The sequence below is a fragment of the Electrona antarctica genome (genome assembly GCF_951216825.1).
Source record: "Electrona antarctica genome assembly, chromosome: 7".
Taxonomy (NCBI): Eukaryota; Metazoa; Chordata; class Actinopteri; order Myctophiformes; family Myctophidae; genus Electrona; species Electrona antarctica.
In genome coordinates, this window is record NC_136812.1 from 54,972,356 (window position 1) to 54,995,522 (window position 23,167).

Here is a 23,167-nt window from a genome sequence, read left to right on the forward strand (position 1 = left end):
CAAGGTACATGGGTAAGAATGGCGGTCCCTTATTGGCCGTCGATGGTGACGTAACTAAGGTACGTATGGCCTACTTGTGTGGAAGTGGCCTACTTGTGTGGAAGGCGCAACTTTGCACCTCGACAGAGTGCATTTCTAGTTATTTCTTCGAGGGGCGCTAGCACCGCCCATATCCAGCTTTTGGGGTGTGTGCCCAAACGTTGTCCTACACGCACACATTCAATTCCCATTGACAATGAATGGAGAATTTACGTCATGATGACATGACGCAAATTGTGATTGGCCGGAATGAGATTATGTATGATGAACCACATACATAAGCGCCCCTCACTTCACATGGGTGTGATTCGTGTTTATTCGCGCAAGTAATAGTTTTCGCCCATGTCGCCGTTTGATAATAATCCACATCTTTATTACGTCATCATTGAGAGATAGTTATACCAGTTATACCCTGACGTCATACTCTGCTACGATACATACGCATCAAACAGGGCGCAAAGTAACCACGGTATACCGCTAATCAACTTACAAATTACATATACATATAGGCTACATAGAGGCATTTCCTTTCCACCTTTCATCTTTCCTTTAATCCACCCGACACTGATCAACATATACGTCACCATCGAAAGCCAATTAATCCACATCTTTATTACGTCATCATTGAGAGCTAGTTATACCAGTTATACCTGACGTCATATGCTGCTACGATACATACGCATCAAACGGGGCGCAGAGTAACCACAGTATACCGCTAATCAACTTACAAATTACATAACATATACATATACATAGAGGCATTTCCTTTAATCCACCCGACACTGATCGACATATACGTCACCATCGAAAGCCGTCTCTTACCATTTAACAATACTACTTTTTTACCTCCAAAAACCAGGTACGTAGCAAATAGCTAAACCTAATAATTAAATATTTCAAACATTCTTTCACAGAGAAGCTGAGATTTGACAGTTTGTAGCGGTCGACAGTAGTTGCGCGCTCTGCTTGCGCACTAGTAGTGCAACAAGCAAGTAGGTACTCGACAGAGTGCAGTTCTAGTTTTTGAATATACTTGTTGCCACACGTTACCCTAATAAAAAACAAAAAACACTTCACATTCTGTGCTCAGCCAATCAAATGATGAGGGGTACACACGAGTGGTAGCGCCCCTCAAAAATAGCAGATATACAATCTGATATTTTGTAACATTTAAAAAGAAATCACACTTGTGTGAAGTGAGTGGCGATCTTGTCATCATACATCATACGGTACGTCACATTCCGTTCTCAAACAAATGATCACGTTCATGGTACACAGACTGCTGGCCATAGCCTCAAACCATGGATTCCTCCTCATCTGAGGCTGGCCTCGACAACTTGCACGTGTTCTTTGGAAGAGCATACAGGCAGATGGACGCGCAGACGAGCAATGCTCCGAAGGCAAAGATGAGGTTTATGTGGAGGCCAAACAAAAGGACCGAAGCCACGGTTGCGATAAGGCTGGCAGCCACGGAAGCAAAGTTCTTCACAATATTATCTGTGTGCTTTATTACGACGGATGCATACATACCCCCCACACTGGCCAGGCCCACTACTAACCACACCCAGGGTGTGTAAGCAAAGTAGAATCCTTTCTCCAAGATCATGGTCCTGTTAGCCTCCCACATGAAAACGACAGTAAAGGTGATCAGGGTGCCAGACAGGTACAGCTGGATGTTTCTCACCCACAGGGACGTTGTCATATGTGGACTCTTCAGTACCTTCTCAAAGTAAACGCCTGCGAGTCCAGAACACAGGACAGCGACAATAACAGCTCCAAATCCAACGAGAGCGTTTTGGGCTCCGGGAGTGACTTCTGCAGGTTTCCACTGGACAAGGCTGGCGCCCGCAGAAAGAACCATCACAGAGATCCACTGGCGTGCGCTGAGAGGGCGGCGCAGAAAGTACACTGAACAAAGGGCTGTGCAGGGCATCTTCAACTGGTAGGTCAGTTGAAAGGTGGCTGCGTCCAGGTTGCTCAAGGCCATAAAGGTCATGTTGTTCTGAAGTGCGTACAACACAGATACAACGCACAGTTTCAGCAACTCTTTGGGAATGAATACATGTTCCACAATGGAGCTTCCCAGCCGTCTGAGACCGGTTTCCTTTGCCATCATGCAGAAACTCAGTAATAACTTTATGAGCTCAGCAGTGAACACAGCAGTAGCTGAGACATACTGAGCTTGTCCTGTTGTTCTGGTGTACCGCACTGCCACTGAATACGATGCTGTGATTGTTGCCATAACGCCCAAGCAATACAATTTGAACAAAACACTCACAGGTCCGTCGTTAGCCATCGTTGTTCTTTTGTCGTGGATCGGGGCGACGGGGGTCCCCGGACCGGCCCGGGCGGTTCCCGGAGCTGCGGTCGGGACATCCATGATTTCGGGGGCCTCGACCGGCTTCCTCTGCCTGCGCACGAGGCACCGTTCCTGGGCAGAGAGAGCCGGACAAAAGACTCACAGGTCCGTCGTTAGCCATCGTTGTTCTTTTGTTGTGGATCGGGGCCGGGGACAATGAGGTTATTAGCGGGTTGGTTCATCTCGATGCCATCTCATTTTTGGAGCTTGAGTCATCCATTATATATCCTATGTCCTGACGTCACCAGACCATATGTAGCAAGTCCTCAAAAAAGGCCTTAGTTTTTGAGTGGTGTAAACCACTCCTACAACTGGCTTTTTGAGTGGTGTAAACCACTCCTACAACTGGCTTTTGTGTGCAGAAAAAAATGAGCATGGTTGCTATGTTCAAAATAATTTCTGACGTAATTAAATCACACCCGGGTGAACTGGATGACCGTAGCAACCATGGTCATTTTTTCTGCACAAAAAAAGCCAGTTGTGAAATCACATCCGGGTGTGATTTCATTACGTCAGACATGATTTCATTACGTCAGACAGACCTTACACCACTCAGTTCACACGGGTGTGATTTTTGAGATACCCCTACCCGAGGTAGAACTAAACTGAATTCGGACAACCTATTTTTCCTTGTTGAATTCCAATATCAGTCATATTCTAATATAGCTATATCAACATGTAGTTGATTAAATTGTCTTTGTCATTCTATAAATCTCCTGGGGCATGTAAATTAATATTATTTGATTATTAATTTACAAAAACAAAAAGCTGTGGACTGTAATGTGAATATTAGAATGCCAAATAGATTGCCAAATATATATGCATTATTGTGTATTTCTCTTCCGTCCATTCAGTCAAATTGAAGCATTCTCATCAATGTGCTCAAACTGCAGCTGTCAATCTAACAGCTGACCTGACTCCTCCTCCACACTGTCAGCGAATGTATACCTATTTGTGTGTCGCCATTATCTTTAGCACAGACCCTTATATGCCCATTTAGTATAGCATCTCTGTTAAAACAAGACTATAAGAATATTGTCTGAGAATGGGGTTGAGGAGGCTTGCGCCCGGAGCGGCTGCTGGAATAGGCAAGGAGGCCTGTTCCTCACTCTCTGTATGTTGTTACTCTGCTAAATCGTCTTAATACATTCTCAACACTTCACTTTGTCATTCCTTCATCTTTGGAAGATTATTTAATCTACAACAACGCAACCATGTTTCTTCTTATCGTTAGGGCAGGGGTGCCCACACTTTTTTGACTTGAGAGCTATACTTTCAATCTGACCAGCTCAACAAGATCTACCCACCAGAATAGTTAAAAAATGTACCTGAGGGGGCTTTGAAATCACGGCGCTGGCGTTACATATGAGACAAACACACTTGGAATGGGAAATAGAGGGGGAGGGGGGGGGGGATTGAATTGGTACGTTTTTTCTTTTTTAAATAACCTTAATGCGTGACTTTGTGTGCACATATTGCATTGTGGGTTTGAGCTGACAGTCCCTTTTTGATGTGAATCAATCAAGTCACCTTAATTCAAGTGTCAGATGCCAAAAATAGTTTATTTTGTATTATATATTTTTAGGGGGCATGCCATGTGCTCTACCTGAACAGCCTTTGTGATCTACTGGTATCACAATCTACCTTTTGGGCACCCCTGCGTTAGGGTCTTCCATTAATTAAATGGATTGTTGCGAACTTTTATTTTGGGGCAACATTTGTTTTTTTGGCTATTCTTTAGACCTACCGCAATCTCTGAAAAAGGCCAGTCCGAATAGAGCAAAGGTGACAAAAAAGCCTATAACTTCAGAATGCTCACTCTTATCTTCGTCAAATGTGACCAGATTTGACTGAAAACTCCAGCTTTTCACCAGAGGAGAACAAAAATGTTACCCAAAATGAGTTAATAGCACAGGCAGACTAGCCTAAAGTTTAAGCCAAGTGGTCAACATCTCCATATTAGGTACAGTATAGTTGTCATGTTCTATTTCAGAACATGCTGAACTTTTCTGTGTGTTTTTGCTAGAGATGGGATTTATGGCTCTTTGAAGGGAGCCGGATCTCTGGGATCTCTCGTTCAAAAGACTGGCTCACGGGGAAGTTCCTGATGGAAAACTCTGTCTGCCCAGTGTCCCCCCAGTGCCTCCCCAGTACCTCCCCAATGTCTGCCCAGGGCCTCTCTAGTGACTCCCCAGTGCCTCCCCAGTGTCCCCCCAGTGCCTCCCCAGTGCCCAGTGTCCCCCCAGTGCCTCCCCAGTGTCCCCCCCAGTGCCTCCCCAGTGTATCCTGCTTAGGGCGCCAGATTGCTCAGGACTGGTTGAAATCCCCCTGCCCCCCTCCTCCTCTAAAAAGGAACGGCTCCCTACTGTGAACCCATCCCATCGTTCCTTTCAAAGAGCCGTTCAAATGATCCGGTTCGTTCACGAACGTCACATCTCTAGTTTTTGCGCCCTCTGGTGGACGCTGGTTAACTGTGGGTTTCCTTGCAAACTAGTTTCATTCTCAAGCAAAACTCAGACCATGCGGTCACTGTGCAACTGCTTAGCAACAGTATTCCTTATCACTTTCTGTTCATGTCTTGGAAAGTATCGTCTGTGAGTACTTTGATTGCAACCATTTCTGATATGTTTGGTGATTTTGTAGCCATTTGGTTTATCTTGATTTCTTCATTGCAAGTTGTGTTTGGTGCTGAGCCTATGCTAACATCCAGGTTGTTTGCTAAGCTAATGCTAGTTTCAGTGTATCCCAGTGTATCGATGTATGCTTCTTTCATTGTTGTTTGGTCACCTTTCATAGCTTTATGCAAACTCTAGAAGCATTGTTAGCATTGTTTCATTTTAGCATTGTGTAATTTCATGTGGTACTGCAATTCATGATAGTATTTTATACAGTTCATAACAATTCATAAGGACAGTAATACAGTTTGGTATTTCATGGTTCAGTTCATAATTCCAATTCATATTGCAGTAATGTGTAGGGTTATAAAAAACAGATACAAACTATTTACAGATCTCTACAAGCATTTTCTACAGTCTTTTCATGTCATTTAAAAGTGATAGTCTACTGTCTCTGTAATGCAGTCTACTGTCTACTGCTTGTAGACATTGTAGCTGTAGGTTTCATGCTGTTTATTATTTTGATTGGATGTTTGTACAAATAGGCATTATTTAATTAGTGCTTCCCTTTGTGATTGTATTTTTCAGTTTTACAAGTTAGCTGTCTGTTTATTTGTGTACCCTCCACACAGCCAACTCAAGGTACGGCCACGGAGCCGACTTGGGGACCCAACGCAGCTCCTCCAAGGAAAATAAACAAATTAGCGGAGCTGAAAGTGAATCCCCCCCACCGCCCACCCCTTTTTTCCCCTCACTGTATATGTTTCTTTTCCCTTTTTACCTCCTTTATGATGAATTCCTGTTCTGTCCTTTGTCTATATAGAAGTGTCTATTTGTACGTCTCTAAATGTTTTTGATGATTTGAACATGGTGGACCCTATTGGAAACAAGTGTAATGCTTAATTGGGTCGTCCACTCACAGTTAACAGCCTTTGTATTGAGTTTGTGCTTGAAATGTACTGTAATTCTGCAAACTGTTAATAAATTTTTCAATCAATCAATCAAAAAAACACATTGAGAACAGAACAATAGTCACCAAGGAAGCAGTGACAGTAGGTGTTCTAACAGGCTCCAAACAACACCTGACCATTTGTTTGTGGTCATCAATAGATAGTGGCAGGCCTGAAATTTCATCCTTTTAGGGGCAAGGCCACTTGGCCTTTAGTGTGGTCAACTTTTTGAGGGCACAAGGCCGAGTGCCAGGGCATGAAGGCCATCGATTAAAACGATGATTTTAAGTCCCCGGTCATAATTATTTTAGCTTAAAGGTTAAGGATGATTACATGTTTTTATTTTTATTTCAAGGCGAACATTGGTTCAGAACAGTGCTTCTTAAATAAATAATCACAGCTTTAAATAACAAAATATAAGTAGCTACTGTTGTAAAATATTGTAAACATGTCTGTAACATGTATTGGGGTCCCAGTCCAGAGATGAAAATCATAATGAAATGGCCTAGGACCCTGTCACCCTAGGGCCTATAGGCTAATTCAGTTACATTTAATTTGGGGGTCCTTGAAATTAAAATGGCTGAGGATCACTGGGTTAAACTGTGAGTTAATTCACAGGAAATACAATGACAGCCTATATAACTTTTGAATTAGGACTTGGTTTAGAAAAGCTTATATTTTGTGCTAAATTAATATATTGAATAACACAGACATAAGATGTTCCCATTCAGACACAGAAGTACAGGCCTTGCGCAGAGGTAAAACGGTAAAATGAACTGCTGTGGGTGCCGGTCGGGGCACATGGGCGGCACCCTGTGGCCGTCTGGGTATATCATTTTTCGAGGGACACACGGCCAAAGATGCCTTTTTGTTCTTGCTTAACACAATGCACGCAAACGGCTCCCGCATTCTGATTAGCCCTGACGCTACGCTTTTCCAAGGCCGACAGCAAATGTTCTCTTATAGCGAGAAGCACATACCGCATACCTCAAAAGAAAGCTTAATTTGTCCACTCCAATTAAAGAAAAATGATTTTACCATATTCCATTCTGGTGATATTTACCTTTATGTAACACCTCCTTTTGTAGTAACGTGCTCTTCTTGAACAGAAAGCCTAGTTAGGGACCGTTTTATGTCAGACGTTGACAGGCAGTTATACAAATGAACACAGAAAATATCCTATACATACTATACATCGAATGAAAGCCCTGAATGTCTACTTTTACGAGGAAAAAAGTACACATTGATCCCATCTACCCTTCGTCGGTAATTGGCTTTTGTATGAGCTAAAGAATGAGCATAGGGACTGAGGGAACATATCAGGGCTACGTTACTATTGTTTTGTTTATTTTTTATGAAGTTGATGATGATGGCGGATCGGGTAAGCGCCATGCGGGCAGATGGAACGATGCAAAGACGCGTTGTCATTATCCATCTATGCACGTGTCTGTCACTGTGTATCGTTCCAACTCGGCTCGCCGAGGGGCGGTGGTGTTGCTGACTTGCTGTGCCCCTCCAGTAACAAGTAACAGTAACACAACAGCACATATTTGCATTGTTACATCTGACCGCGGCGATGATCATCATCATAAAAAAATAACCGCCCCTCGCCGAGTTCGCAGAGGGACGATACAATCCGTGATAGTTTTCTTGTTTGTTCGAGTATGGAGAAGGAAAGGAGACCGACTTTAGATCTGTGTCCATCATGGAGCCGGAAAATCAACACGAGTACTCGACACACAAGACACCTCCCCTCCCCTGAGACAAACAGGAGCCCTCCCTCCCCAGAAACAAACAGGAGGGAGGGAGGGAGAAACAGGAGCAGAGGTGGATACAAGCCGATCGGATGTTATGCAATGTGATTCTGTTGACTGGAGTTATACGCTTGCATTGGCGACGCCGCCATTATGTGACAATGCGCCCCTCCCGTACTGTTTTCAGGAAGGGAGGGGGAGAGGATTTTATTTATTTATTTGTATCATGTGACCGGAGGGTTGTGGGGTGAATCAGGGCTGCTTGAGCTATTGTCCGGGTGTGTACAAATGCGATTGAAAGTAATCAATAAAAACATGCGCTAAACGGACATCTACGTGTCCCGCACCGGACCGTTGGGATTCGAACCACGTAGAAAACCGTTTCCCGCACGCTGAGTGTTAATGTAAATCGCTCTGGATTAAGAGGGTCTGCTAAATGACTAAATTGTATCTTTCCACTAAAAATGTACGAATTCCAATCTGGCTTCAGAACATCCGACTCCACTGACACATACCTCCTCTATTTGAGCAACCACATCAAACATGAGGTGGATGCTGGCAAATACTGCGGAATGGTCATGCTGGACCTCCAAAAGGCTGGCTTCGGAACATCCCACTCCACTGACACATACATCCTTGAGCGACCACATCAAACACGAGGTGGATTGTTATATAAAGTCCAAGAGACATGATAGGCACACTCCCAAAGCACATGCATGAGCGCACCCTGCAGGCAAGTAGCGGGAGCGCGCCCATCTTTCGTAGCTTAACCAAAGTGACGCCGAGAGACTGTTTGCTCCCGTCTGAGTTTTTCTGCTCACATGTTGTTCACCACGGACATTCCTGTTCAAACCCCTTTTTCTTTCCTTTACCCTGTGTGCGTCTTTGAACAGTGGTGAGTTGTGTTGCATGTTTCAGTGGTGTTTGTCTTTATTCCTGAGCGTTTCTTTCTGTCACTTAATATAACTCAGTCAGTGTGCTCATGTGCTGATCTGCAATATGGACATGACGCTATTTAGGCTGTCTTATGTTGATTTCTGATGATTCCAAGTCTACCTGCTTGGATTGCTTGCCTTTATATTTGCAGACGCTCTACATCCTGGAGTCAATTGCTGACTGCCAACAGCTTATACAGTGGCCACCTCGCGGTTGCTTGCGTTTAGTAACCTAAGCGTAACCACGGTACATTGAATATTATCAGTGACTTATAAGTGTAACCCCTGTGTATTGAACATTATTAGTAACCGGCTATGAACGTTATGAAAGTAACCATGGTGTGCTGAATAATATATAATTTAGTTTATGGTGTTTACTTGTATTGTGATTGAAATGTAATTTAGTACAGGTTACAGAGCTGATGTTTATATTCTGGGTTTATTTACAGAAACCACACACACTCCCGCAATCTGTACCTGTGCATCTGTATGCTGTTCATGCTACCTTAACCCTAAGTAAACGGTTGGACTCCATATCTTGCCTCTTCATTCCGTGTTCTGACCGACACTCCAGAGCGAGTACAAACTGTTACCATCCTTGCCAGCACCTATCCATTCCTTTATTTCATGGATGCTGGCAAATACTGCGGCATGGTCATGCTGGACCTCCAAAAGGCTTTTGACACCGTGAACCACTCCATACTCGTTAACAAGCTAAAAGCAATTGGTTTTGATAGCACATCAGTGAGCTGGATGCAATCCTACCTGAAGGGGTGGAGAACAGATGGAGGTGAACGGAATGCCTCACTTCTCGAACCTACCTCACCCCTGCCCATTTGGACATGCTGGAATGGCTTAAGGTTGCCGACAGAGTGCAGCATCTTGCAATGGGTCTGGTCCACAAAATTTGCTACCTGTCTAAATACGTCCTTAATGTCAACAAAGTCCACACCCACAACACCAGAGGGAGTTCAACAAAACCATGTACAACCCAGATTCGGCACAAACCAAGGGACTAAATTCATTTCCGCTCCTATGCCACCACAATGTGGGAAAACCTGAATCAGGTGGTGGGAGAAGATGCTGGCAGCCGCTGAGCCTCAGCGCGGGCCTGCATCTCAGCGGTGGCCCTCTCCATCTCGAATAGTACCAGGTTGAGCTCCTTGGACCGCATCAGACTCTTCTCCTCAGCGGACTGGAGTTGGTCTCTCAGGGCCAGAAGCTCCCTCTGCTGGTAGGTGTCTACCTCGGCAACTTCAGGTTTACGGAGTGCGACGTACCAGGAGAACGAGATTAGCCCACATAGAGCCAAAAACAACACCGCCAGGAAGGTGACTTTTCGGAGTCTCATCTCCTTGACCCTGTGTGCTCGTGTATACTAACGATTAAGCAATGATAACATTCTCCTCTTAACTGTCCGTCTGAAAAAACAAACATAAACAACATCAGTCTGAGTTTAAATACCGGGTCTTGTCCACGAGGTGTAACATCGATTGCGCCTCTCAGCCAATCACATGTGGAGTTCAGAACATAATCCCCATATATGGTAGTGCTTCAAAAACCTTTTCAGGAGGAGCTGCTAGCAACATGATCAAGGCATTTAATCCCTGATGTAACGTTTGAAGGAGAAAGATGATGATGATGATGAAGTGGTGGTGGAGGAAGAGGAGGATATTGCGGAGGAGGAACCTGCGCTCGAGAACGAAGAGCAGATTTCTCGGCCGCTCCGCACCGCTCACATGCTCTGACCACTTGACACGCAAATGTTAGAATAAAATAAAACACTTGCACGTGCAATGGGATTATCATTATCGTCATACATCATCATACAGCAATCATGGACCTGCTCACTGTTGTCTGACAAAGGTTCACGTCAGCACCCATTCATGTTGCTGGGCAACGGTTTCCGCTTGGTGTAACATCATACCAGAGCTAGATCAGAGAGAGAGAGAGAGAGAGAGAGCTTGATCGGTGAGTGATTCAGAGTAGCGGGGGGCGGACTTGTAAGAAATCAGCAAGATTTGGCTTTTGGTGACTAGTTTCTGAATTTTGGTGTGGTGTTAGGTATGGGTTTAATGTTTCCAAAAAGCTGTGCAAACGCGTTGGGCGCGCCCCCTAGTGGTCTGTTTGCACAGACTCAAATATTAGATACGTATAGGTATGGTTGAAAACGGATTCTGATTTCAATGGATTCTGTTACTATTGGGTGTGCTAAATAACATACTAAAATTTTAGGAACAACGAACAACCAGAAAGACATCGTTTTCAAGATGGCATCCACGGTGGCTAAAATGAGCTAAAATGCCTATAAACTGGGATTTAATATGTAAAAAATAATAACAATTATGCACTACTTTTTGAATTTTGGCATGGTGTTAGGTATGGGCATAAGGCTTTCAAAAACCATTGCAAACTAATTTGGTTCGCCCCCTAGTGGTCGGTTTGCAATGAAACCACTATTAGATAAATAACATACAAAAATGACGGTACAAAAGTACAGTAGGCTACTTAGTTACTTACCACCACTGTAATTTCCAAAACATTTTTTTCAGCCGATACCCAAAAGATACATTTGGAAATCTGCAGGAATTAATCACGTTAGCATTATTTAAGAAACATTGAGTGCGTTTCTACAAACACAATAGGCTGTGTTGTGGGTGAGGGAAGCCAGGTGGGCGGTTGACCTTTGGAAGTAGACCTCCTACAGTACGTTGTAACAGCGGGCGACAGCCAGACAAAAAGTGCATTATTTGTCAATGGGACCCGGCGACTACTGGCGAAAGCAGGCGAACAGGCGATTGTGGAAAAGTGGGCGGAGGAACATCGGCCGAAAAGATGAAAATAATTCATATTTTGGGCGCCGTTGTTCTCCCGCTGTTAAAACACACTGCTAGGGACCGGAGACTGTCAGTGGGGAATGCTCAACGGGAAGAGTATAGGGCTGAGGGTGCTATGTCCTCCCGGGGGAGCTCCTCACAGGTGAGTGAGCCAGTAGTTTTTTTTTGTTGGAAGGAATTAATTTACACAATGACTAAATTGGGAGGAAAAAAGGCTTACTCTATGTTGGCTACTCAAGAGAGGAGGAAAAAACCAACAGAAGGAACAGACCCGTGATATAGAAGACAAATGATAGACCACAGTCAATCTTTATTTCAGACCGTAATAGGTCTATATAAAAACAATACAAGGGACAGAGCACAAATTAAAACAAGCAACAGAATAGAAAATAGGCTAAAACAGTCTTTCCAATGTCTCCAGAAAGAAGAAGAGTGAGTATTACGACCTAATGCTGCTCTTCTTAGGCATGGTTAAAGTCATTATGATTTATTTTTTCCTTTTGTCTTGTTTTTGTCCTTTAGTCCATCATAAAACTGTACATAAGATTCCTGGGAACAGCAACTAGAGTGGGGACATCACTGTGTACAAACATTTGGCTGGCACAGGTTTACAGTACCTGTACTGTAGCAGCACCACAAGTGGGCACTGGGCAGTATACAGTGGTGTACACAGTCATAGCACATGCTGTTGCACTCTGACCCCTAATGGCCAGAATATGTATTACGTTAAAGTTGAATCATGCTCCTAAATCTTTAAATGAAATGACAAACCTAAAACAACATTTTGTTTGGCAATACATGCACCATGCTATGCCAAGCAAAACAACACCGAGTGTGACTTCATTAAGCCACCAAGCTATTCCATTGTGGATATAGATACTGGGAGACTTGAGTATTGGTTCAACATTTGCCATTCCAAGCAAAGTATTCATTGTTACAGTACATAGAGGAAGGTTGTGTGATATTTTGCAGCTCTTGAACGATTCCATGCATGCAACAATGAAATTAGATTACTGTCAGACTAAATAGGACTCAAGACTAAATGGTGTGTTATTCAAAAGACAAGACTAAATAAACTGCTTTCGAGCCAGAGTTCAATTTCATTTTGTACCGTTTTTGGTATGAAGCGTTCATTTTGACAGATTTATTATTATTTGGTTAAGTCATAGTATTTTGGATGAAATGTGATTTAGTTTTAGTCATCTGAAACTACATTTTTACTCAACTATATTTAAGATTTAGTCAACTAAATCTACAGTTGATCGTCAACAAAAATGCATTTTGGCATGCATTGATGGCGACGGTAATGACCGATTTTTACTTTTACTCATGATAGCTTAGTTTTTTTATTTTTGTTTTAATCAGAAAGGCAGTCAAACATTTTTTGTCATCGTTTTAGTCAGCAAAATTAACACTGGAGCCCCTGACACAGTGAGCATTGGATGCATTTGATATGAAACAGCCCATTTACAAGAGCTGTAGCCACGCACTGCGTTGCGAGCTTGTAAATTGGTTTCTTAATTATAATTATTTTTATTCATAGAATTTCTTACATTTGTTTGTATGATTTAAAATATAATTATTACATAAAAAAGACTAACATTTTAATACTATAGTCATTGAGCATGTATAGACTGAAGTAAGTAAAGTGGGTCATGTTTGGAATTGTAACATTATTAATAATATAATAAGTCCAATGCATTTGTATTTAGTTCATAAAGTTAACATAACTATAACTATGCATTTGAAAATACATACAAGGGTTACATTTCAAGATTTCAATTCAAATATACCAAAAATAGCTATGACAGAAATATGCAATGTGGCCCTCTGAAGTGAGTGTGGAAATACAGAGGCCTTCACAATCGTCAAAGTTGCCCACCCCTGCACTAAACCATCACGGCCACTGAGCTGATATTGCTCTGACAGCTCCAGTCCAAACAGCTGATGTAGAGACCCTTCTCTGCACTCAAGAAGGTCATGTGTCATTATTTGTTCTTTATCCTTTACTGTAAGAGCCAGAACCTGTGATGGAAAAACATCCAAAATAGACATCTACGTGTATGATTTCCTCTACTTTTTCATATGATTTCCTCTACTTTATGTTCAAGGAATTATCAAGGTCAAGCACAGTATGTTTGTGTATGTTTTTTTCTTATTGTACAGCTAAACTAATATTTAGTTTGACAGTTCAACTATTAATAGTTAAACAGTCTCTCCCGTCTCAATCTCCATGTGTTTCTTCAGTAGTCCCCGTCGACCAGAGCTTTTTCTAACTGCAGGCCGTTTGCTGGTATGAGTCTGCATGTGTCTTTTCAACTCAGTTTTTCCGTCAAAAGCTTTTCCACAAAGTGTACAAATACAAACTTTCTCCCACGTATGAATCCTCACATGTTCTTTAAGATATTCACTTCGACTAAAGCCTTTCCCACAAATGGTGCAACAAAAGGGTTTTTCACCAGTATGCATTGTCATGTGTCTCTTGAGACTTTCATTTCGATTAAACCTTTGGCAGCAAACTGTACACTTAAAGGGTTGCTCCCCTGTATGAATCCTCATGTGTCTATCCAAGTAATTTTTCATGCCAAAGCTTTTGTCACAAAATGTACAACTAAAGGGTTTCTCTCCTGTATGAGTCAGCATGTGTCGCTTCAAATCGTTTTTTCCACCAAAACGCTTGCCACAAACAGCACAAACATTGTCTTTCTCCCCTGTATGAGTTCTCATGTGTACATTCAGATGTGCAGTTCGACTAAAGCCTTTACCACACGTTGTACACATAATGGGTTTGTCGCCTGTATGCGTTAACATGTGCCTCTTCATAGTTTCATTTCGATGAAAGCTTTGGGAACAAACTATACAACTATAGGGTTTCAACCCGGTGTGTGTCCTCATGTGTCTATCCAGGCTATGTTTTACACCAAACTTTTTGCAACAAACGGTGCAACTAAAGGCATTCTTCCCCGAGTCAATAATCATGGCTGAAGTTTGTATGGATGACTGCTGGTCCTGGGGAAGCGTGTTGCACAATGTCAATGTTTGTCCTTCCACATTTTGTGATTTCAACGTGTTTAAAGCCGACTGATCTTCCCGGGTCGCCTCCCAATCATCACTGTCTTCAGTGTCAGAATCAGAGCAGTGTGAAGAAAGGAGCTGGTCTTCACTAGTTGGTTGTGATGTTCCACAGTCCTCTACATCAGCTTGTGTTTCAAAAGGCTCCGTGTCTGTGTCATCTTCACTTTTCAGTACTATTGTCAATGTTGGACCAACATCCTCCTCTGATCCAAGTAGCTCTTCCTGTTCGTCTTTAGTAGGTGGAGCCAATGGTTCCTCCTGGTCCAGACTGGGCCTCCACTCTTCCTGTTCAACCTCCTCTTTACACACTGGGACAAGCTGGCGATCTAGGACAGAATGACAGCAGAGATCAACTCAACGCGTTTCAGAAAATTCATATTTTGTGACACACACACACACACACACACACACACACACACACACACACACACACACACACACACACACACACACACACACACACACACACACACACACACACACACACACACACACACACACACACAGTGTGTTTTTGAACCAATCAGAACGTCACATCACTTCAGGGTATGAGCTATGTAGGTATTTGGCATAACAATTGAGGTATGACATTTTTATCGCACAGACCCAGAAAGTAAACAAAAAAACAACAATGTGTTAAATTGTACCCATCATTTTATAACGGACGATATTTTGTGTGGATATATAAATTGGAATGTATAATTAATGCGGTTGGATAACAGACCGATAATTAATATGCACACAAAAAAGCCCATCTGAAACTAAATGTAATGCCTCCAATCCAACAACTTTAAGTACTTGTCAGGGTGGGGGGTCCCACCAATTCAAATATGATTAATTTCGGGGGGGGCCGGCCTGAAAGGGTTGAGAAGCACTGACCTGAAGTGCTCTTTTGACCATGTGTACCTATGTGAAAGTGAAATGTCAATTTAGTCACCGTTTCTACTGAAACACGGAAAGGTATCTGTGACTGAAACTCCCACCATCCATGCACCAATAAGAGCCCTCTTTTACACATCGGGGAGGCATATTTTGGTTAGACCAGAGTAGTATAAAAGAGAGTAATGACACTCCCGTTGACTCTCATTGTAACAATGGAATGCGGAAGTGCTCATTCTATCTCAATGGAATAGTTCCAGCCATAGGAGCAATGTTTGGAACTATCGCCCATAGGCACCCGCTTTGCGGCGAGATCAAAGCGTGTCACCACTCTCTTACTACATTACTCTGGGTTAGACGTACCATTGGTTAGACATAGCATGGGGCTTTGAGGCCAACTGCTCTTTTTCTGCACATCGTTCTATACTAGTACACAGTGTTGTTTTCGTCGACTAAAACTATGACGAAAAGTGTTTGTCGACTACCTTTTTTCACTGACGAAAACTAAATGGAAACTGAATGAAAACTAAGCTATGATGACAATTTCGTCGACAAATGAAAACTAGACTAAAATGTTAGGAAGGGACTAGTGGACAAGAGATCCAGTACAAGTCATTTTACCCTTGGTCGCATGCTGAAAATAGCCGATCTACAAGCTCACAACACGTTGCGACGCGTTGTGAGCTTGTAGATCGGCTATTTTCAGCAAGTGTAAAAACAGTCAATATGACGGCGTCAAGGCCTGCCAAAATAGCTTTTAGTCGACTAAACCAACTGTAGATTTAGTGGACTAAAACCGTATCCAGAATGGGCGCCAGGCATCCGGAAGAGGCGCTTACAGCATTGTTGAGAACCACTGTAGGCCTATTGGGTTGCGTTCACACGGGCAGGCACAAAGACGAATGGGAGTGTGATTTGGAGCAGCTGCTACATGCATCATTGCATCGCCATGGCTTCCATTGACAATGAATGGTAGACTGCTACATGCATCGTCATGGCTTCCATTGACAATGAATGGTAGACTGCGTCTTTGCATCTGCCCGTGTGAACGCAACACAAGACTTTTTTGCAGCCTTCTCCAGAACCACTCATCATATACTGCGTGAAAAGAGGAGTTGTCGGGCAATTATGGGCAGATTTGCCTGTAAACCTCAAGTTTAGCAGGCATATACAGCAATATAGGTGTGATGGTACAATTCGGGAGTTTACCGGAGTTTGTTGGAAAGTTCAACGGGAGTTTACTGTAATATACACATCCGTATTCCATGCTTTTTGTGCAGTTTCACACGCAACAACTAGGGTTGTCCCGATCCGATCATGTGATCGGAAAATGGGGCCGATCACGCCATTTTGAAAATGATCAGGACCAAAAAACATGATCGGGACATCCCTAGTATCAATATTATACATCCATATAAAGATATTAGACTAGATACTGTCTGTGATTTGGGATATTGTACTACTATTGTGATATGGCATAAGTGTTTAAAGTTTGATTTGATAATATAATATAAATATCTTTATCGGCAGATACTCAAAATACAATTATCGGAATCGAATCGGGAGCTAAAAAATATGTGATCTGGACATGATGGACATCCCTACCAACAACCCTTGCATTCTCAGCAATACAAGTCGACAGGACAAACTATTCTCCAGATATGCGAACGGCAGATACAGCATTAATGTACAGATATGCCACAGAGCATGCATTTATGGTAAGGTTGGCCGGTATTTCGGTTTCACGGTGCGATACGGTTTAATTATATCATTAAGGTTTCGTCCGTCAAAACCGGCCAAACCGTTTCACCTGACATGAACGCTGGGTGGCCGTGATTATTGTTTACGGAAGCAGTAGAGAATGGCAGCATCAAATAACACTAGTTTCCATGATCCATCCGTCCGATCCATCCGTCCGTCTGTGTCTGACTAAATTATTGTGCCAGTTGCCGTGCTCTCCCCCGCGCCCCCGCCCGTCCTCTGGTCGAGCGGAGTGAGAAGATTAACGTGCAACCATGACAGGCAACGCTGAAGCCAAGCGGCACACAAGAAGCGCTAAATAATAAGCTAGCCGTGTGTGTGTGTGTGTGTGGTTTACGTCAAGTCACAAAAAAACTTGTTGCCGCTGAATCGTCGTTCAGTCGTCGGCTCGTCACGCATTGTTTAAGGATGCGTTCATGACTCGTTTCTGTCACATCATAAGATACTAATCTAATGGGTAAAATAATCACTGAGATCTACGAGTAGATGATAGATCAGAGGCAGACTGTCAGACTCGGAACAGGCAGCCAGGCAACGCTGCTTGCCTGAGCCTGGGAGCTCACTACACTACGGTAGGCAGAGAGGGACAAGACAGGCGAACATGACTGACGATACATTACAATAGCGAAAGGGGCCATCTTGTAATAGCAGTCTCTGATTAACCAAATGAAATAATGCGAACGCATGGCCACGTTAAAATTAGACGGTACAACCGGAAACTGCAGTGTTTTGGTCAAAGTAAACCAGGGGTTTAAATTTAGCAAAACCGCCCAACCTTACTGTATGGAAGCATTTATTCAGGTTTTTACTTGCTGTAGTGTCGGGCAGAAACCTTGTAGCTATATACTTTGTAACACAAGTGTCACACTGAAGTAGCCGTGCGTTGTGAATTTATAGATCGGCTATTCTCACTGTATTTCTTTGTCTGCGTGTGTTTGTTGTGTGTACCTTCGTCGTGTTCACTTTTCACCGGTAGAAAAGTAAATGTTGACCGGTCCTCCTCCTCCTCCTCTGGTCTTTGTAGTAGCTCCTCCTGCGGTTCCTCTTTAATGTGTGGAGGTTGTGGTTCCTCCTGGACCAGACTGGAGCTCCTCTCCTGCTGCTCGGGGGAAACCTCCTCCTCACACACAATGAGGTTCAGGTAGTCTAGGAGGACGACAAAAAGAATAATAAACGACTATATATCATCGAGTCATTTGGAGTGAAAATCGTTCCAAACGCCGATCGATCGGAGGCAAAAATTGTGAGAATTGACGATATACAAGCTCACGACGCCTCTCAAAACACAAGGCGATGTGAGCTCGCGGATCAGCTATTTTCACAACATTTATCTGTGGAACGGAGTCAAACAAAACATAATGGGCTCCATCTTGCGCCACCCTTATCCCTAAACTTATTTGCCATTTTTTACTATTTTGAAAATCATTTTAAAATAGTTCAACTAGCCGATCTACAGTACATCTACACATTGTGAGCTTGTAGATCAGCTATTTGAACTATTTTAAAGGTTTTTTTAAAAATGTAAAAAAATGAATAAATACGTAGTTTTTTGGTGTTTGTCGGAATTATCATGAGCCCGTATGCAACGCCTGTGCACATGTACACGTGCATGAACGTCCATCAATAGCCTAGACGTGCACAAACGCATACATCGGGACCATACGTGGAATGTGGCCAATGGACAGCCATATAAAAATCACACCCGTGTGAAGTGAGGGGCGCTCTTATCATTATACATCATAAATCATCTCATGAACTGAATTTATGTGATTGATTAGCCGATTTGCTCGTCTACATACGACGTAAATTGTCCCTTCATTGTCAATGGCATTTCATTTTTGCCACAAACGTCAGATTTAGTGGACATTTGACCTAATTTCTCCTTTCATTGTCAATGGCAAATATGAGACGTGAGGGGACAAAAGCCGCCCCTCAAAAAGGCTAGATGGTGCAAGGCGGAGGAGTCTCTGGCGTCGTTCACCGGCGGCCATCTTGCTACAGTGAACTTTTCTGGTACGTTCTACGGTAGCTGGTATCTGCTAATGCACCAAGTCTCTCTCTCTCAGTGTGTGTGTGTGTGTGTGTGTGTGTGTGTGTGTGAGATCCACGTAACTCGAGAACCGTTCGCCCCACCGACTTTTAGCCAGGGAGTGCAGTCCCCGGTGTTGAGTCAGTCGGACCCACGGTTGTCCAGAGCCGCCCCAAAAGGCCTCTGCCCGGGCTCTGGGCCCTGCCCAGTGTCCATATATGGAGCTGTCCTGTTCTGACATCATTCTGACATCTGCATAGACTCCATATTTAGGCATACCTGACAAAGAACTCCATATATGGGCATAACAGGGACACAGACATAATATCTCGGTGGGGCATGCATTTCCAACTTGCATCGTTCCAAGTAGGCCAATGCCCAACTGGCACCACTATAGTACTAGACACAATGTTATGAGTGGGCGAGGTACCTGTAGCAAGATGGCTGCCATGTGGCGTCATTGCTCTCCATTGGCCAGCAGCGCAATTGAGCCATCTAGCCTTAATTATTGAGGGGTGCTAGCCCCTCCTATATACAGGTTTAATGTTTGTTTTTAGTTCAATGTTTGTTTTAAAAATCAGACCCGTCTGAAGTGAGTGGTGCTGTACTGTACTGTACTGTACTGTACTGTACTGTACTGTACTGTACTGTACTGTACAAGCCCTCTTCCCTGGCTTGTGTGTCTGTGTGTTAGGCTGTGCAACAGTGACACTTGGTGGTGATCAAAGGCTATAACACTATTTTCGGATTCGGACACAGGGACCCACACACATAGCTGTCTATAGGAGTGGTTGCACCACTCAAAAACGCCATTGACAATGAAGATAAATTAATGTTTGTTTTGTCCCTAACATAAACATTAAATCCCATTAACAATAAAGATAATTTGTTTCGACACAGTTTGTTTTACATCATCATTACATCACCTAAACCAAATTCCCTCCTCGATGTTGTATGATCTGATGATGATAAGAGCGCCCCTTACTTCACACGGGTGTGATTGTATAACCTATATAGCCCAATGGTTTTCATAGGAGGGCTGTGGGCAGTTCAGAAACTGGTCCACCAGTGACATAATCGATGGGGAATCGATAATAATCGATATTAATAATGGAAGCCATCGTCCTCACAATAACAACATATAATAATAGAAATCTTGTTTAAAAACAAAGATCTGCATAACGATGATGTCACTGGTGGACGAACTGCCCACAGCCCTCCTATGAGACACAGACTGAGGAGAAAGAAATTGTGGCATTTTACCATGAACATTAGTGAGGACCAATTATATGACAATAGGTTGAAAAGTGGTCCTTTAAAGCTCTATAAGGGTCCTTTTGGTTATCAACTCTCCATCATTTAGCTGGGGACCACCTGGAACTCCCTCAAGACCACTGGTGGTCCTTGAATTAGTCTACAGACCCCCATTTAATGGTAATGGCATTTCTATCTCGGAGACCCAAATTTATATTGCAAAATCAATGTTAATTTAACTCCGAGTGTACAAATGGAACCAAATGGACCCGTTATGTTCCATTTGGTTCTATGTGTAATGTATTCTCTGAGTTACAGACCCATACGGGGTCCATTTGGTTCTATGTGTACACTCTGAGTTACAGACCCATAAGGGGTCCATTTGGTTCTATGTGTACACTCTCTGAGTTACAGACCCATAAGGGGTCCATTTGGTTCTATGTGTACACTCTGAGTTACAGACCCATAAAGGGTCCATTTGGTTCGGGCTGGGGACCCCCTGGAGCTCCCTCAATGACCACTGGGGGTCCCCGGACCCCACTTTGGGAACCACCGCTATAGACTATCCAGACATTGGCTTTCTAACTAGCAACATTAGCATAGCATGCAGCAACGTCTTTAGCATAAACAGGCCCCTATACTATACTATACTATACTATACACAGACACAGCACACTGGCCTGGGTCTCGTGCCGAAAATAGCAGATCTCACACGGCGTCGCGTCCGCTCCCGGTCTCCCGCAGCCGCCCTTGTGAGCTTGTAGATCTGCTACGTTCGGTCCGCGACGTCGCACGTACGGCACGAATGAGGTTTAATACGGAATTCAACACAAACCTGCTCTGTCTAAGAAGCTCCATGTTGTTGAAGGAGGAGGAGGAGGAGGAGGAGAAGACCCCGCCATGCTGCTTGCTTATTTAAAAAAAAAAAGACGACACAGAAGAAGAACAGCTGCTGGCTGTTGTTATTAATTTGCAACGTACGTCCGCGGTCACGCGCCGCTGTCAGAAAGACAGCTGCGGTTCCAATAACGTCGGCGGGCACGCGCTGTGAAGAACGCACACGCACGCACGTGCCTTGAGCTCCCACACACACATACACACACATACACACGCGCACAGTGCACACACAGACCGGTGAGCTGCTACATAAGCTGCTTGGCCGAGGCCAGAGTAATCTATGAAGAGAGTGGCGACACGCTTTGATTTCGCCGCAAAGCGGGTGCTATGGGCTGGATAGTTCCAAACATTGGAACTATCCCATTGAGATAGAATGAGCACTTCCGCATTCCGGTTACTCTGGCCGAGGCAAGCTTTGCTGGCAGGCGCGTCAATGCAGCTGCAGTGATGCATCGCTCTGTTCCGTTAGTGCACTACAAAATAAAAGTAATTTCAATGACCGTTTCAGTATAATCAGAAGTTTTATTTTTCGCCACAGTATGACCTTAATGTGGAAAATTAATTTCATTTTATGTTTTATTGTACCCTGTATGATGATTTGAGGGTTCCACTATTTGAGGCAATGCAACAACAAAAAAACATGAACTATTCTGGTAAGATGATGGTCAGAAGGTAGACTGGTTATTTAATAATGCAATATTTAGGACAGGCTGGACAGCCCAGTTTGTTTCTAGAGCCTGGAGTAAAAGACAATCCCAGCTCTTCAAGTCTCCTGTTACAGGCCTAATGGTGGATTGTATTTTATTTTATGGTATTTTATCTTATGTTGTATATATTATGTAATCTGCCTTGTAAGGATCTGGGGTGTATTAGTCATGTAAACTGTAAAAAAGTGTCCTGTAAGTCCATATGGGCTGCAGGGCTGCAGGGCTTCTTCGGAAGCATGACACTTAAATAAATAATCAAACAATCATATAGCTGGCTAGTGGTTTTCAAGACCACCAGTGGTCCTTGAAGCGGTTCCAGGTGGTCCCCAGCTAAATTATGGAAAGTTGGTAACCAAATGGACCCTTGAGAATGTAAAAAGTTTTACGCTCTCAAGAGTTAAATTTTTTGTTAAATATCTGCACTGCATTACTGTTAATTTACAAGACGTCTCCACAATTAGATAATATATCCAATGATAACAATAACATATTTTAGTTTTGTGTCTGAGAGGCTAAATGTCATCAAATGGTGGTCCATGGCTCATGACAAATACATAATGGGCCTTGATATGAAAAAGGTTGGGCATTAGGGGTTAATGATTAATCTCAAACAAATTGCAACAGAAAGTCTTTAATTTTTTTACCCCATATGTTATATCAAAAGTCCTAAGAAATCCCAGTGGTGGAACATATCGAAAAATGCTGAAATAGGTTTTGTCACAATTTCCCATTGACGCCCATGTTAAACAATGATTTTGATTTAAGCAAGTTTTATTGTCTAATTTCCACACAAAATGTTCTGTCCGCAATCAATCAGAAACTGTGTTGGATGCAGTACAGTGCTTGGTCACACCCAGGCCATGTGAAGTGAGGGGCGCTCTTGTCATCGTACACATTTTCGTCATAGGCCTATTTGGCGGACATTTGACCTAATTTCTCCTTTCATTGTCAATGGCACGTGTGGGGACAAGATGTCATATTTGGCAGACATTTGACGTGTGGGGACAAAAACTGTATATAGGAGCCGGAGGGGCTATAGCGTCCCTCAAAAAAGGGAAAAGAAGAACACAGTATGC

At 43.2% G+C, this 23,167-nt stretch overlaps 1 protein-coding gene and 1 long non-coding RNA gene across 2 annotated transcripts; both read right to left on the reverse strand.

The window, feature by feature from the left end:
- Positions 1–1,333: 1,333 nt before the first annotated feature.
- LOC306926364 (CMP-sialic acid transporter-like) lies at positions 1,334–2,335 on the reverse strand (the record flags this gene model as incomplete). The annotated part of the gene is made up of 1 exon (XM_079505629.1): positions 1,334–2,335. One exon carries the CDS (start codon positions 2,333–2,335, stop codon positions 1,334–1,336), a length of 1,002 nt encoding a protein of 333 aa, XP_079361755.1.
- Positions 2,336–11,779: 9,444 nt separating this feature from the next.
- On the reverse strand, positions 11,780–21,566 carry LOC306926751. The gene is made up of 3 exons (XR_013790427.1): positions 21,323–21,566; positions 18,153–18,350; positions 11,780–14,890 (listed from the first exon to the last, which is right to left on the reverse strand). It is a non-coding gene; the product is annotated as an uncharacterized lncRNA (long non-coding RNA).
- Between the last annotated feature and the right edge of the window lie 1,601 nt (positions 21,567–23,167).